The 16136-nt window shown below is 38.0% G+C and overlaps 1 protein-coding gene across 2 annotated transcripts in view; it reads left to right on the top strand.

Moving 5' to 3' along the window:
- The window catches only part of NEBL (nebulette), a 598576-nt gene that overhangs the window by 404370 nt on the left and 178070 nt on the right, over window positions 1–16136 (top strand). The window contains exons 3-4 of one of the 2 annotated variants that reach the window (XM_006869893.1): window positions 2999–3103; window positions 6859–6969. The exons of the other annotated variant lie outside the window; for it this stretch is intronic. Coding sequence (XP_006869955.1) covers window positions 2999–3103; window positions 6859–6969 — 216 coding nt within the window. The remainder of the gene's footprint in view (window positions 1–2998; window positions 3104–6858; window positions 6970–16136) is intronic. 2 annotated transcript variants of the gene reach the window in all.

The raw sequence follows: 16136 nt of genomic DNA, 5'->3' as shown, positions 1-16136 counted from the left end.
CAGCAGCTCCTTGGAAACCCTATACAGGGTTGCTATGAGTTGGAACTGACTCTACCGCACTTAACATCAACAACAACTGGAAGGTTCGTGGGTTGAGTCCTACCCAGAGGTTTCTAGGAAGAAAGTCCTGATAATCTATTTCTGAAACATCAAACATTGAAAACTCTGTGGAGTACAAGCCTACTCTGAAATACCACAAGTCAGAAAGCTGACTTGTGAGCTACCAGTTGGTTATTTTCTCAGTGATTTTTATTTTACACACAATTTTGTGTCATTCACAACTGAGGTTCCTTTTCACTTATTTTTGCTTATTTTACCCTGGGAAGGCCATTAATTTGTGGCATTCAATATTTATATAAAAATATAAGAACATTTGCTTTGTCACCTATGTCATAGAACTGATTAGACATTGTACACACATATAAAACACACACATTTGTGTATATACTGTAATATCTTTTAATAGAGATGCAAGAAAGAAATGGAGAGCTCATTTATGTCTGAGGTATTTGCCTGCATAGCAAAGGAAGTAAATACTTCACCCTTATCCTGTGCTCCCGTCCGGAACATTCTGCTTATGTCCGGACTTATCGGAGGCCTGTAGCCTAAGTACATAGCACCGCAGGGAAGAATGTGAATGTGATGGGGAAAAGATGGTGGCAAAAGATAAAAATAATGAGCTCAACTTAAGCCTAATGATAGGTTATTTTCTCTCACACTTAATTATATAACGGACATTTTTTTTCTCCTTATGATCAAAATAGTCTACTATTTATCATACTGCCATTAACAGTTTAATTACTAGTGACTGAGGAGGGTGATTTGCAGAAACCTAAAATTATGGCTAATCTCTGAGAAGAAAAAAAAGTAATTTAGTGCTCAGATAAGATAAATATGTTCTAATGTTGATTTCATGAATAAAGCAAATGTTAATTGTGGTAGACATTTAATATCTGAGAGCCACAGCAGTTACATGATGATATTTTGACATAATTTTACTTAATATGTTCATATCTGGCTATGACTCAGGTCAAAGAACACGTTTCAAATGACGTTTGCATATGGTAAAATCTCTCTATGCAATGCTAGTGTACAACATCAATATTGTCATGTTCTTTCAAGGCCAGGTAGGATATACAATTAAACATCACTCTTGGGTTATAATTAGGGAGAACATATAATTTATCATATGAATTGGGACACTTTTATTTCAACACAAGTATTTACTATTTTGGGTGGATAAACATGACTTTATTACAGGGTTGTGTGGTGGTGGTTGTGTGCCGTGAAGTCAGTTCCGACTCATAGCAATCCTGTATGGGGTTCCCAAGGCTGTAAATCTTTACGGGAGCAGAAAGCCTCATTGTTCGCCTGTGGAACTGCTGGTAGTTTTGAACTGCTGACCTTGAGGTTAACAGCCCAACTTGTAACCACTATGCAACTAGTTATCACTAAGTACAGGGTGGTGTAACTTTGAAGAAATTACCTTCAACCTCTCAACTAGTCCTAAATTTTTCCCTTCATCCTCTCAGCGATGTAGTCCTAAACTTTACCTGCCCAGGTTTTGGCAATTAGAACCACAGTAGGTTTGCATTTTTGGTCTTTCTCCATAGTTACTGGCTTCTTTTGTGCTTATGTGTCCACGTGGGACCTGCCCCAGGAGTAAGCCTTTTGTCCTGTTCCCTCTCCCTAGAGGGGTAGGGGTGTCACCGTTCACTAGTGAATTTAAGAAGAGAAATGAGCAGACTCAGATAAGCCTTTCTATACATGCCCACAGGGAAGTGACATTCAGCTCTCCACCCCGCAGCATACTTTCTTGGCAGGCTCTGCTCTTGATGGGGGAAAGAATTAGGATGGGAGACTCTTTCATGTTAATAAATTGGGTATGTCTAATTTTGAGATAATTAATTAGTAATAGAAAGAACATTTAGCTGCTAACCGAAAGGTTGATGATTCAAACCTACCCACCCAGCACGTTCCATGGGAGAAAGTTCTGGCTGTTTGCTCTCATAAAGATTACAGCCTAGAAAACCACATGTCACGTGGGGCTGCTATAAGTTGAAATAGACCTGAAGGTACTTGACAACAGCTGTTTGTAAGAGAAGGCCTAAGTGGTTCAGTGGTAGATCTCTTACCTTCCATATGAGAAACACAGGTTCAATTCTTGACTGGTGCTCCTCACGCACAGCCACCAGTGAAATCTTGTTGCTATGCTGCTGAACAAGTTCCAGCAGAGCTTCCAGACCAAGATGGACTAGGAAGAAATGCCTGGTGTTTTACATCCTAGACAATCAGGCAATAAAAACTCTGTGGGGATCACAGTGATCCAATCAGTGGGGATCACAGTGATCCAATCAGTAACCAGTGGGGATAGCCCAGGAGTGGGCAGCACTTCACAAGGGAACAACATCATGACAGCTAACAAGGAAACAACAATTAGTAATAGGATGTCCATCATGGCTGCAATCTAAGCCTCCAATCTAGTCTGTTTAGGTATTAATGATAATGTTAACCTTCATTTGTTTAGTTCCTGCCTCTATTTCTTAATTGGTACAACGATCCTGTTGGACTTATTGCTTTCTACCTTGAGGGTAGTATTTCTGTTTGATGATAGGCTTAAGAGTTTTAGTCAGTGGCTTAAAAATAACAATAAACCAAGCAAGACATTTGTTTGAGTAAAAAGAGAGAGTAGATTGTTTAATGATTTCTCTAGGAAAGCTGACCAAGCCAGAAGCTTCCAATATACCTAGTGCTGATCCTTAAACAGAGCTGAATCCTTGGTTATCTAGAAGAGTTTTCCCTTGATACTCTTCATCAGTTTTGTAATTCTGTGCTAGATATGAATTGACTTAATTTGGCTTGTTTTGAGGATCTTTTTACATTTGAGAATAGACTTCAGAAATTAGACTTTATCAACTTGAACCTTCTGTTGAATATAAGGTCATTAAAATGATTTTTCTTCTTTCTCTCCCTATATCAACTATTCTCTCTTCTTAAGATTCATTATAAAGAAGAATATAAAAAGTCAAAGGACAAGTGTACATCTGTGACAGATACTCCTATGTTAAACCATGTAAAAAATATTGGTGCATTTATTTCTGAGGTAAGGTGTCAAACCTTGCAAAATGACTTGAATTTTCTCTTTCTTTATAGTTAAAAGTCTATGCATTAAAGTTGAATAATATTTTTGAATGAACCATTGAATGTTCAATTTATATAACTTTTCATTTGAAGGACATTTTAGCTATTTTATATCAACTAGAAAAACCAACTATGTTAGCATTCATAATGCAATTGCAGTTCCAATTTTAATTTGTAACCAGTATTGTATTATTTTTCAAAATAATGAATATTTGTATGAAAGTAAGTCAAGACTTTTCATTTGTTCAATAGCTAATATATAGTTGACACAGTAATTAAGGAGATGATTTATTTTATTCTTAAATGCTATGGAAATGGAATAATTGTTAGTCACACCCATTACTGGTAGCTACATATTATAATGCAAGGCACAAAGAGTCAGGTAAATATTTTAGATACCTATATTTTAGCTGTTAATACTGTTATAGCTTTGTTGTTAATATTGTTATTGTTAAATGCCATCAAGAAGATTCTGACTCATAGCAACTCTGTATAGGGGTTCTGAGGAGCAAATGGTGGTTCACAGTCCAGCGCTGACCCTATAGCACCACACCAGGAGTTATTAACATTATATGCTAGTCTGAATTTTACATTATGATGTATAAAAATAAGGTGTTTATTTTAAAAGAGCTCTTTATCCATGTATTAGCCATTGCTCTCTTAAAAGAATCACCTGATGAAAAGTGAAGATTTTAATGTAGTTCCTTCTTATTTTTATACTGAAAATCCTTCTTTCTTGTGCTTCATTTGCTTTGGTAGTAGTTAAACCATATGCACTTTCATATGTAGAAATTATTAGTGCCAAATGGCTTAACCTAAGTTGTAAGCCTTTTATTTCTTTAGTTTTCCCAAAAAAGTAGAAAAGGAAATTTTGGTCACAAATATCTTAATATAGTCTACATAACATAAAATAAAAATCCACACAGTCTAAGGGAAATATGACAGTTTTTAAGATAATCCCTATAGGTCCTTAACAGTTCTTTCCCCCAATAATCTCTGTATTCCTTTCAATGAGCATCTGGCTTGAAGTTTCTCAAAATTCCATTTTGTAATTGAACTTAAATAATTTGGTGTAGGCAATGAATTCTGAGACTGAGTTTAAGTGAAGGAAAATCAAGGTTAGATCATCACTTGTCAGAGGGGAAATACGGGCAGGCCTTTGGGTCATTCTTACCCCCTTTACACTACCCCCCATCCCATTTATTTATTAGGATGTTTTCTATTGTCACTTCATCAAAATTATTTGGGGAGCTTTAAAAATATGAACACTATTGTTCAGGCTCTGTACCCATGAAGCGCTGCTTTAGTCTGGGGTGGTACCTCAATTATCAATATTTAAAAGAGTTAACTTGTTGATTTAATGTTCAGTCATGGTTCACAATTACTATAGCACTTTGTGCTGTGTAATAAATGTGAGAAACACAAGAATTATCTATTTTACAATTATAATAGCTTATCATGCTGGCTTTATCATTTTTAAACCCAGCGTTCTTCTATATACTATGTCAGTGAACTCATATGGAAATTGATATATTTTGCTATATATAGTTTTGCCGTATATAGTTGGTCTAGAGTCCTGGTGTAGCATTGTAACTGGACCACAAAGTTGGTTTGAACCGAATGGTTGATGGCTCAGACTCTCACCATTTGCTCCTCTACAGGTCGCTATGAATAGGAACTGACTTGACAGCACTTAACAATAACAGTTACAGCAGTTGATCTATTTTATTAAGTGAAGTTCTGGTGTGGCACTGTAGGATAAGTTCTGGACTGCTAACCATAAGGTAGATGGTTCAAACCTACCAGCCACTCCTCAGAAACCCTGTCTGTACAGGGTATGTAACAGCAAGAACAGCACATGAAAAGAAATTTTTTATATATATAATTAAGTAGAAACCATTGGAAAAACAGTTAATGTTAGTCCTCCCAACTCTTAGTTTCTAAACAGACTTATTATATGTGAACTGTTGGATATCATAATTTTGAAAGTAAGTAAAATTTACCAGTCAATTCTATATAATGTGGTCTCTTTGATAAATAATATTAAATCAATTTAAACTTCTTTTGAAAGGGATAAATTCAGTTCAGTAGTGAAATCTACTATGAAACCAGAGTGAGAAATGTACTAGGTTCATTTTTCTAGCTGAAAAATCATAGAGTCTCTTTCTGAGAGGATTTAGGGCTGCAATTTATGTTGCATCGTAAAGCACAGAAATGTTAACAGTGATTTCTCTGATGAAGCATTCTTGTAGTCTGTGAATAGATCATTTAAAAGAGATAAACTTGAAAAGAGAATGAATAAAAGTGTTGTAAATTACTGACCTCTAGTGTTTCGTAAGTTATGTTGGAAAAAGATCAGCGTGATCTTCTTTGGATTATTTCAGCTAATTTGAAAGAGAACATTGAGGAAAATTGGTGACATTTCCTTTATTAAGTGACAGAATTCAAAGAATTCTGGAAACACAAAAATTATAGCATCAATAAATCAACATTCAAATCTAATTCATAGGAGGAGTCATATTAAAGTCTTATTTACAGAGTCTGAAAGAACATGATATTGTTTGCTATGCCTAATCTAAGTGTTTTTCATATGCAGAGAAATTTTTGGTGTTCTCAATTATTAATTGGTTCTATTTCCTAAAGTAGTTAACTGGTAGAACAGCAGAGAAGAAAAATGCAAGTGTATAATCTATTGTGTTCTTTTGAGTCTAATTTTCTTAAGAGAAAATGGTGAATGGGTGTTTCTCTTTGTAAGTGATAAGTGAGGTCTCTGAAGTCTTGGTGTGGGTGGTGCTATAGATTAATGTGCTGGACTGCAAAGTCAGTTTGAATGCAAGGTCGGCAGTTCAAGCTCACCAGTCGCTCCTCAGAAACCCTATACAGGGTCACTTTGGGTCAGAACTGACTCGATGGCCCTTAACAACAACAAGTAAGGTCTCTAGAGGCAGTGTGTAGTTGGATGGAGAGGCACAGAAGCAACAGAGAGCACTTCCATCCCCCCATCGCATGGGGACCATAGCTTTCACTGGTGGATTTCTGGTTGGCCAGAGGAGGACCAGAATTCAATTCCTAGCCAGTGCCCCTCATGTGCAGGCACCATTCAACAGTCAGTAGAGGCTTGCATGCTGAACAGGCTTTAACAAAGCTGATGAAGAAAGGCAAGGAAGAAAGGCTTGGCAATCTTTCAAAAATCAGCCAGGGAAAACCCTATAGAGGGTGATGATCTAATCTACAGCTGATTTGGGGGATGGCCCCGAACCAGGCAGCATTTCTTTGTGTTGTGCATAGGGTTGCCATGAGTTGGAGACCTAAACAACGACAGCTAACAATAACAATATCATCCATTGTGGCAGAAGGAGTTTAGGAAGAACGTTGTCTTTTGGATTCGGGTTTCAGGCAGTAAATTCTACTAATGACTTGTATTTTCTTCAACAGTTCTTAAATTTTCATCTTCACTGACCAAACAGACGTAACACTCTAGACACACAAATAGATTGACTTTTAGAAATGTGCGTGGATTTCAATGGAAAATAGTATTTTGTGACTTGTCTCTTCAGAATATGTTTGTCAGATCCAGTATCTAAAATCATGTTTAGAATTTTAGATTTTCAAATCAATTGTTTCTAAAGAAAGCTTATTTTTATTCTTTTTCTATTATTCACAGTAAAGGAAATGAGGAATGCTTTTCTTTTTTTCTCTCCTTTTCTTTTTCCCCAGGCCAAATACAAGGGCACTGTTAAGGCAGACCTTTCCAACTCTCTTTATAAGCAGATGCCAGCCACAATTGACAGCGTCTTTGCAAGAGAAGTTACACAGCTGCAAAGTGAGGTATAGTTTTCTTAAAGTGTTAAATAATTATGTAGATCAAACATATAGCCTGATAAAAATTATTTAGATTTCTTTTTACATTGTTTATCTTGGGTACTAAATATTGAATGTAAGTTAGAAATATTGGTTCATGTGCTGTCTATGGTGTATGGTAGAATCCTAGAAAATGAAAAAAACATGCAAGTTTATGTTCTTTTTCCTATCCCCACGCTACTCTGTTTATGTATAGAGTACATTTTAATTGCATTTAGACATTTAGTTGCTGTTGTTTTTTTTTTGTGCAGTCGAGTTGATTCTAACTGATAGCAACCCTGTATAGGGTTTCCTAGAGCAACTGGTCGATTTGAACTGCTGACCTTGCAGTTATAGCCCAGTGTTTATCCTACAGCCAATTAAATTTAATTCTTGGGGCAAATATTAAACTGTGCTCAGATTTAACTTGTGATCGAAAAGTGGAGAAGATTTCAGTAGCTTGTTGTTCAGTGACGTTGAATCAGTTTCTAATCATGTTGTTGTTGTTGTTAAGTGCTGTTGAGTTGGTTCCAACCCATAGCTACCCTATGTAGGATTTCCAAGGAGTGGCTGCTGAACTTGAATGGCCAAGCTTGAGGTTCAAACCGATTTTGCAGTCTGGCGCATTAATCCGAAGGCTACACCAGGACTACCTAGTGGGTTTAAACTGCTGACCTTGCGCTTAGCAGTCCAGTGCTTTTCCTACAGTGCCACAATCACAAAAAGAGTTAATGGTTGAATTGGGAATTCACAGATCTGTGCTCTGTCCTTTAGATAAGTAGTTCTGGAATTTCCTTTTCTGTGGGCTCTGGCTACCCAGTGGTGCCTTCTTCAAATGGCCACAGCTATTGCAGTCATCATAAGAAGTACAGTCAGAATGCTTCTTAGAAGCCAGGATGGCGAGACTTCATGTCTCATATTTCGGACATGTTTTCAGGAGGGCCCAGTCCCTGGAGATACCATGCTTGATAAGGTGGAGGGTCAGCGAAAAAGAGGAAGACCCCAAGGAGATGGATTATCACAGTGACAGCAGCGGTGGGCCCAAACGTCACAATAATTATGATGATACAGGGCAGAGCAGTGTTTCTGTTGGTCACAGGGTCACAATGAATCGGAACTTACTCAATGGCACTGAACAGCAGCAAGTTGCAGAAGAATTTAAAAACTGTCATCATGCAAGCTCATCTTGAATATAGGAGCTTGGTTGGTTAGCTATGTGCCAGGGAGTTCTTTACAACTCAGAGCGACCCTGTATACAGTTTTTGAGGCTGTAAATCTTTACGGGAGCAGAAAGCCTCCTCTTTCTCCTGTGAAACAGTTGGTAATGTTGAACTTCTGACCTTGAGTTTAGCAGCCCAGCTGGTAACCACTACGCTACCGGAGATCCTTAGATTCTTCCTTTTACATAGTTTGCATTCTTTCTTCATAGGACATTAGCACATAAGGAATTCTAAATGTATTTAATCTACTGTATTTCTTAAAGTGGATTTAATTTCAAAATAGGCTAGTTCACCTCTCTCGCCCTTTGTTGTTAATGTTTTGTTTCTTTTATAATGCAAACCGGTTTTTGTTACTTTAGTTTACTTGTTACTAGACTTGATAGTTGTTGTTGTGGCGCTATAGGATAAGCACTTAACCATAAGGTCAGTTTGAACCACAAGGTCGGAAGTTCAAATTCACCAGCTGCTCCTCAGAAGTCCTATAAAGGGTTGCTATTAAGTCAGAACCGACTTACCAACAACAGCAACACGTGTCCTGGTATGGTACTGTAGGATAAGCACTGAACCGTAAGGTCGGTTTGAACCCAAATAGTTAGCCATTTAAGGTCCCCAGCCACAGCTCCTCGGAAACCCTATACAGGATCTCTATGAATTGGAACTGACTTGATGGCACTTTGCAACAACAGCAAAGCTGCATGAGAGTAGAAAGTTCATCTGTCTTGTTCTCTGTTCTCCCCCTGTGCCTTTAGAACAGTGCCTGCAACATAGAGGGTGGTCAGTAACCACTTACAAATGGAGACTTGTTGGGTTTCTTTTAAGAAGATTCTTCCTTTTACATAGTTGTGCGTTCTTCATTCTAAACTTTAGTTAAATAATAATAGCAACACATAGAAAGTTAGGGATGTGGAAACTAAAGCACATAGAGGTTAAATAATTTGCCCAGTGCCACACAGCCAGTATGTGGCACAACTATTTAATGCGCATGAATCATCTAACTCCAGAGTCCGGGTTCTTAACCATATCACATTTCTACTACCATTTCTGCCCATCTTATTCTTTGACAGTTTCACTTCTTTCTCCAGAATCAAAACTTTCTTGTAGATGATACCTAGATAATTGACAGTCTGAAATACATTAAAAAGCCATCAAGTTGATTCCAACTCATAGTGATAGTGTTGTTCTTGTTGTTGTGAAGTGCCGTTGAGTCGGTTCCGACCCATAGTGACGCTGTATAGGATTTCTGAGAAGCAGCGGTGAGCTTGAACCACCAACCTTGCAGTTCAAACGGCTTTGCAGTCTGGTGCATTAACCCACAGCACCACACCAGGACTCCAGTGATAGTGTAGTATAGGACAAAATAGACTGCCCTAAAGGGTTTCTAAGGCTGTACATCTTTAAGGAGGTATACGGCCACATATTCTTCCTGTGGCACTGCTGGTAGGTTCGAACACCTAACCTTTTCGATAGCAGTCAAGCGTTTAACCACTGTGCCACCAAGGCTCCTTCTGAAAATATGGAGCATAGGTATTCTTTGCAAAACATCAGTTGGTATGCAGTCATCCAGTTTGGCAGTAATGCTAATTTCAGCAATGTAACATGAGGCTAAAAATATATGATGTTGAGGTTGAGATTCTGCATGACTGACCGTGACTAATATGGACTTCATTTTTCCTGCCAACATCTGGTCACCCAAGCCACTTACTGATGTTATGGACTATTCCATAAAGCAAATAATTACAACAAAATATTTAATTTGTGATAAGCAATAATTAGGCAATAAAGAAAGAAAAGGAAAACATCGCTTCTTATTTTATGCTTACATAAATGTGTGCAACATTTTGGAATTTGTCATTTCTTTTTCTGCCCAAACAGGAAAATTCATTTGTATTTTTAACATGTGTTATCATATAGTAGGATATGTATTAATAGGAAAGATAATGTATGTCTTCTACACTAGCAATGTTCTCCTTGTAATTAGCCACCAAATTTGTTACTAAGGAAAAACCTGGACTCTATATAAGATTATCTCTTATTGATTTATATAATTTTAATAAGATACCTTTAAGTTTATGTACATGAATTTTATATTTTGATAACATTTTAATTCTCAGAACTTTGCCTGCTAATGACAGAGACAAAAAAGTAGTAGATATGCATGATAGTGCTAGTGATAAATACATACTGTCTTTTTACTTTTTGGCTCTAAAGATAAGCACTAGACCAGAATGTCAGTTTGAATCATGAGGTTGGTGGGTCAAACTTACCACCTGCTCCTTGGAAACCCTATACAGGATTTCTGTGAGTCAGAACCGACTTGACGGCACTTAACAACAGCCATAGTTTCAGGGAGTTCTAATGTGGTGCTGTGGGATAAGCACTAGACTGCTAACCACAAGATCAGCAGTTCAAACCCATCATCTACTCCTTGGAAATCCTGTACAGGGTCAATATGAGTCAGAATCGACTCGATGGCACGCAGCAACAACAGTAGTATCAGGATGCTTTGTGTGGCATTGTAGGATAAACATTGGAGTGCAAACCACAAGGTCGGCAGTTCAAACCCACCAGCTGCTGTCGGACAACCTATACAGCATTACTGTGAGTCAAAACCAACTCCACAGCACACAGCAACAACAGTAACAGTATCAAATTTGTAGTACTGTAAAGAAAAAGAGGAAGACCCCCAATGAGATGGATTGGCCAAGTGGCAGTTGACCCAGAATCGGGCCAACTGTGTATAAGTTTGCTATGAGTCGGTACCAACTCGATGGCACCTAACAACAACAACAAAATAAAGTATTTAATCAAATTCTGGAATTCAGTGGAATTCCAGGTTCTAATGTCCTAAACTTTTAACATTGTAATAAAACAGTGTTTTAAAAATATTTTGTAAATGTTCTCAGATGCTTAAATTCAACTACAGTGATAAAGTGATGTTTTCTTGATTGATATGCCTTAAGAGATGTGGAGTTTCTAGAAGACTAATTTATTAAATATTCCCCATTAAAAAATTTTGTAGACAAAGGTCACAAAGAAAGCTTCTAAAAATGGGATGGTCTGTGCCATGGAGGGAGGTCCTGGGTTGGCAAATGGTTAATGTGCGTAGCTGCTCACCGAAAGGTTGGAAGGTATGAATCCATCCAGATATGCCTGAGGAGATTCACTTCTGACGCACCAGCCATTGAAAATCATATGGCTCCCATGAGCCAAGCTGACTTGCTGGTAACTGGTGCCATGAACTGGTGAGATCCTTCACACTAGACTAGCATCAGGCAGAAGTTAAATAGTCCTTATCAGAAAACTTTACCTGGGCTCTGAACAGGCGCTTTGAGAGAGTGTATTTATTATTATTATTATTTTACCAGTACTATCCTGGTGTCCTGCTTCAGGAATTTCAGAGGTATGTATACTATCCATATTGTTGTTATCATTTCTGACTCATAGCTACTCTGTATAGGATTTCTGAGTTGTAGCTGGTGAGTTTGAACCGTCAACTTTGTGGTTCAAACCTACTTTGCAGTCTAGCGCGTTAACCCACAGCACCACACCAGGACTCCATACTATCCATTTGGTACTACAAAATATAGAATGTACTGTATTTTAAGAAAGTAAGATATAGGTACATTATATATACATTATATATATATTGTTAAGTGCCGTTGAGTTGATTCCAATCCATAGCAACTCTGTATAGGGTTTCCAAAGAGCAGGTGGTGAGCTTGAACTGCCGACCTTGCAGTTCAAACAGCTTTGCAGTCTGGCGCATTAACCCACAGCACCACACCAGGACTCCAGATACATATATATAAACTATAAAATATGCTAAAGAGAAAATACATGATGAATGTATATGTGACTTAAACCAACACATTTATATTTAAGGCATATAAAAGCTTGTCAGGTGACCTCTACTCTTGAGGTGTGTGGACTATAGTAATCTTAGTTTTCAAGGTATGTAGAGTATTCATCTAAGGGAATGCTACGTAAGGACAGCTCCTAAGAAATCAAACTTATTTGGAAATTTATTAGCTTGACATAATTTTCCATTAGCTGTTTTAAGGGAGAAAATTAATATGAATTAAAGTTCAGCTGCCTCCAATTTGCTGTTATCTTGATTCTAAAGTGGTACTTAGTAATAGCTATAAATGAAATGACTGTTTTAATGCTGCAAGTAGAAAATTACATAGCCTTTTTAAGAAAGAGTGCTTTTAAAAATTGTACTTGGTGACTCACCATTTCTGTGATAACCTACAAAGTGATCAGCTGCAATGGTTATGTTTATAGTCACGAGTATGATGATCTAAAATACAAAATAAACTAGGCATTCAGCAAAAAATGAGACAAGCATATGTTAACTATTTTATTTATTAAGAAACAGGAACAAATTTCATAGATCTTTTTACTTTATAGACTGAGATCACCCATTAAAATACCCCCCATCAAAAGTTATAGGATATAATGAAACTGAGATAATGGATGTTATTAACCTAAATAGAGGTTCTTAATGGGTTTCCTGTTTAACATAGTTAATTTGTGAAAATTTAAGATATGTTCATCAGATTTAGATACCTTGATGGATTAAGTTGATGGACAGACTCTATTTAACAAGACAAATTAAAACACATTTCTTCTGGTCGATTTGGACTCATAATGACTCTTTAGGACAGAGTAGAACTGCCCCACAGGATTTCCAAGGCTATAACTTTTTGCAGAAGCTAACTCCCACATCTTTCTCCTGCTGATAAGCTGTTGGGTTCAAACCACCAACCTCTTGGTTAGTAACTGAGCACTACCACCAAGGTTCCTTAATAAGATGAATTATACCTGGCATATCATGAAAGGCTACATTTGAGTCCTGATAATCCACCAGATAGAACTCTTGGTGTGACAGTGTAGGATTAGCACTGGACTGCAAATCACAAGGTCGGCAGTTCAAACCCATCAGTGAGCTCTGCTCTTCTGAAACCCTATACAGGGTTGCTATGAGTCGGAACGACTCTATGGCACTTAACTACAACAACATTCCACCAAATACACAAGGATTGTATGTGGGGCACCCTACATGCCTGGGCATGACTGAGCAAGATTGAAGGACATTTTGTCGTTGTTGTTAAGTGCCATTGAGTTGATTCTAAATCATAGCAACCCTGTACAGTGTTTCCAAGGAGCTACTTAAGAGTTTCTACTGCTAATCTTGCAGTTTCGAAATGACCTTGCAATCCAGTGCTTATTTAACAGCACCACACTAGGACTCCTTGAAGGGCATTGTTGTTGTTGTTGTTGTTAAGTGCCTTCGAGTTGGTACCAACACATAGCAACCCTGTACAGGGTTTCCGAGGCTGTAAATCTTTACGGGAGCAGGAAGCCTCATCTTTCTCCCATGGAGTGGGTGGTAGTTTCAGACTGCTGACCTTAAGGTTCGCAGCCTGATTAGTAATCACTGTGCTACCAGAGCTCCTTTTGAAGAGTATTAGATGACAGAAATGTCAACATCACCATCAAAAGAAAAATGTTGTGACTTATGGATACAGTAATAGCACTTAGCACATGGATGGTGCTAACCTAGATTAAATGAACCATTTCTAATTAGGATCAGACCCTATCTGGGAGATTACGGGCACTCTAGGAAGAGTTGGATAAAATGGGATTGTGGTGAGGAGGAAAGCATCAAAGGTGCATAGAGGTTGCATCCTTTAATTCATGTGTGTCATTTGGAGGAAGAAAAGTCACTGGATGCTTACTTAGTTCTCATAATTGAACTGCCTTGTGATCTAGACATTTTCTGTGTGGCCATTAAGATGCAGGTCAGCAGTTCAAGTCCACTAGCCACTCCTAGGGATAAAGATTGAGGCTTTCTGTACCCGCAAAAGCTTTAAAGCCTCAGAAATTCTATACAGGGTCACTATGAATCACTATTAAATTACTCCCCAGCATTTAACAACAACAACAACAACAACAACAACAACATATGGAGACAGGTTCACGTTTGATTATTGGGAGAACTTTTTATCAAGATTTTCAAACTTTGAAGACTGTGTTGCCCCAAGTTGAGTTCTCCTCTGGTAGAGGTGTGGAGCCAGAGTGGTGATTTAAACATGGAGGTTGGGCAGTTCAGACTCACCAACTGCTCTTTAGAAACCCTATACAGATGGGATCGCTATGAGTTGGAACCTACTCTTTGGCACTTAACAACTAGATGACTTTTCTTGATACTAAAATTCAATTATTTAATTTTTTAAAAAAAATTAGTTTTACAATTATCTCTTTAGTTTTTAAAGAAAGGTCTAGTGCCTAAGTTAGGCAAGTGACTAATTCTCTTTGTAAATGCTTATAAGGAATTTTAACTTTATGATAATGTTTTAAAAATGTATTTAATCATTTCTTCTTTTGCTAAACGTTTATTGCATTTCAAGTCTCTGCTTTTCACTATAATAGACTCAGGATATTAAAAGATGCTGAAGATACATACCTTGCTTTGAAGGAAATCATATTGGTAAAATGTTTTTACATTTAACTGTATACTTTTTCATTGATAATTTGATTTTGTTTGCAATGAAAACAGTTTTAGTTTTTCTTTTTATTTGTCTTTATTCTCTTGCTTCAATTTCTTCCAATCCCATGTAACATATTTTTAATAAACCTCTTATATTTAAAAAATTAATTTATCCTTTTGCTCATTTCTTACTATTTCAGTCACATTCATTCATCTATTCATTCATTTTATTTATTCACTAATACAGCATTTATTTACCGATGAATATTATTATTATTTATTTTTTTTGGCAGACCTTGTTCTGGGTTCGGAGGCTTCAGTCAACTTGACAGTTAGGGACCAAATCCTTTACCATCAAGTTGATTCTCATTCACAGTGACACTATAGGACAGAGTAGAAATACCCCACAGGGTTTTCAAGGCTGTCATCTTTACAGAATCAGACTGCCACACCTTTCTCTGCTGGGTGATTGGTGAGTTCAACCCTCCACCCTTTCAGTGAGCAGCCGAGAACTTAATCACTGTGCCACGAGTACACCTTCTAACAAGGAGAGACAGACAAAGAGCATTCATAGGAAAATTAAACATAGTAATAGCAAATGCTGTGGGCTTCACACGTGACTCTTAGACGCTGGCTTCCAGGAGGTGCTGGATCAGAAAGGGAGAAGCTGATCTGGCTATCAGACCTTTCATCCTCCAGATTTTTTCCCAGATCCCATTCTTCATACTTACCTAAGACACACACACACATACAAAAAGCCCTGAGACACTAAGTCCCACCTAAAGGAAACTCTGAGCAAGAGCATTATTGGAAATGTTTGCTCAGGTAGCTTGTTTTGTACAAACTGGACAACTAAAGCTCCAAGTGACTGAGCAGCTCACCCAAAGCCTGGTGGTGCAGAGAGAGAGAGCACTGGAGGCTGCAGCAGTATGGAAAGGAATGATATGGAGGAGACTGGGACACAGGAATCCCATCCCAGTCTCTGTCCCCCATCACTTTTCATGGGTTGCCAGGGACAGCGGATGGCAACTAGCTATTCCAGATATCATGGAATCTAAGTAATGTTGGGAATGAATCAGGTAGGAAAGTGCCTAGAGATAGGAAGGGATGTTAGCTCTGCCAGCCTTGCCCAAACCTGGGCTGTCTCCCACAGAAATGGGTGAGAAGAGAGCTGCAGCTCCGTGTCTCCTGGGGCATCCACTGACAAAGTCCACCACATGATTGGTTTGCTCTCCCAGGGTCCCCTGAGGTGGTAGGATGCGTTGTTATCAGGATACAAGTAGAGACCTAACCACCATTTCTGTCGTTTCTTCCCCTAGTCTATTGAGACCCCTTTGCCAAAAGGACTCTTAACTTTGGATTGTTTTCTGATAGGGGAGATTTCCTTCCAAACCAGTGTCCTGAACTGTTTCCTCAGCAAATCTTTCTTGAAGACTTGCTTG

Source organism: Chrysochloris asiatica, unplaced genomic scaffold (genome assembly GCF_000296735.1).
Source record: "Chrysochloris asiatica unplaced genomic scaffold, ChrAsi1.0 scaffold00137, whole genome shotgun sequence".
Classification (NCBI taxonomy): Eukaryota; Metazoa; Chordata; class Mammalia; order Afrosoricida; family Chrysochloridae; genus Chrysochloris; species Chrysochloris asiatica.
This window is presented reverse-complemented; position numbering and strand designations above follow the sequence as displayed.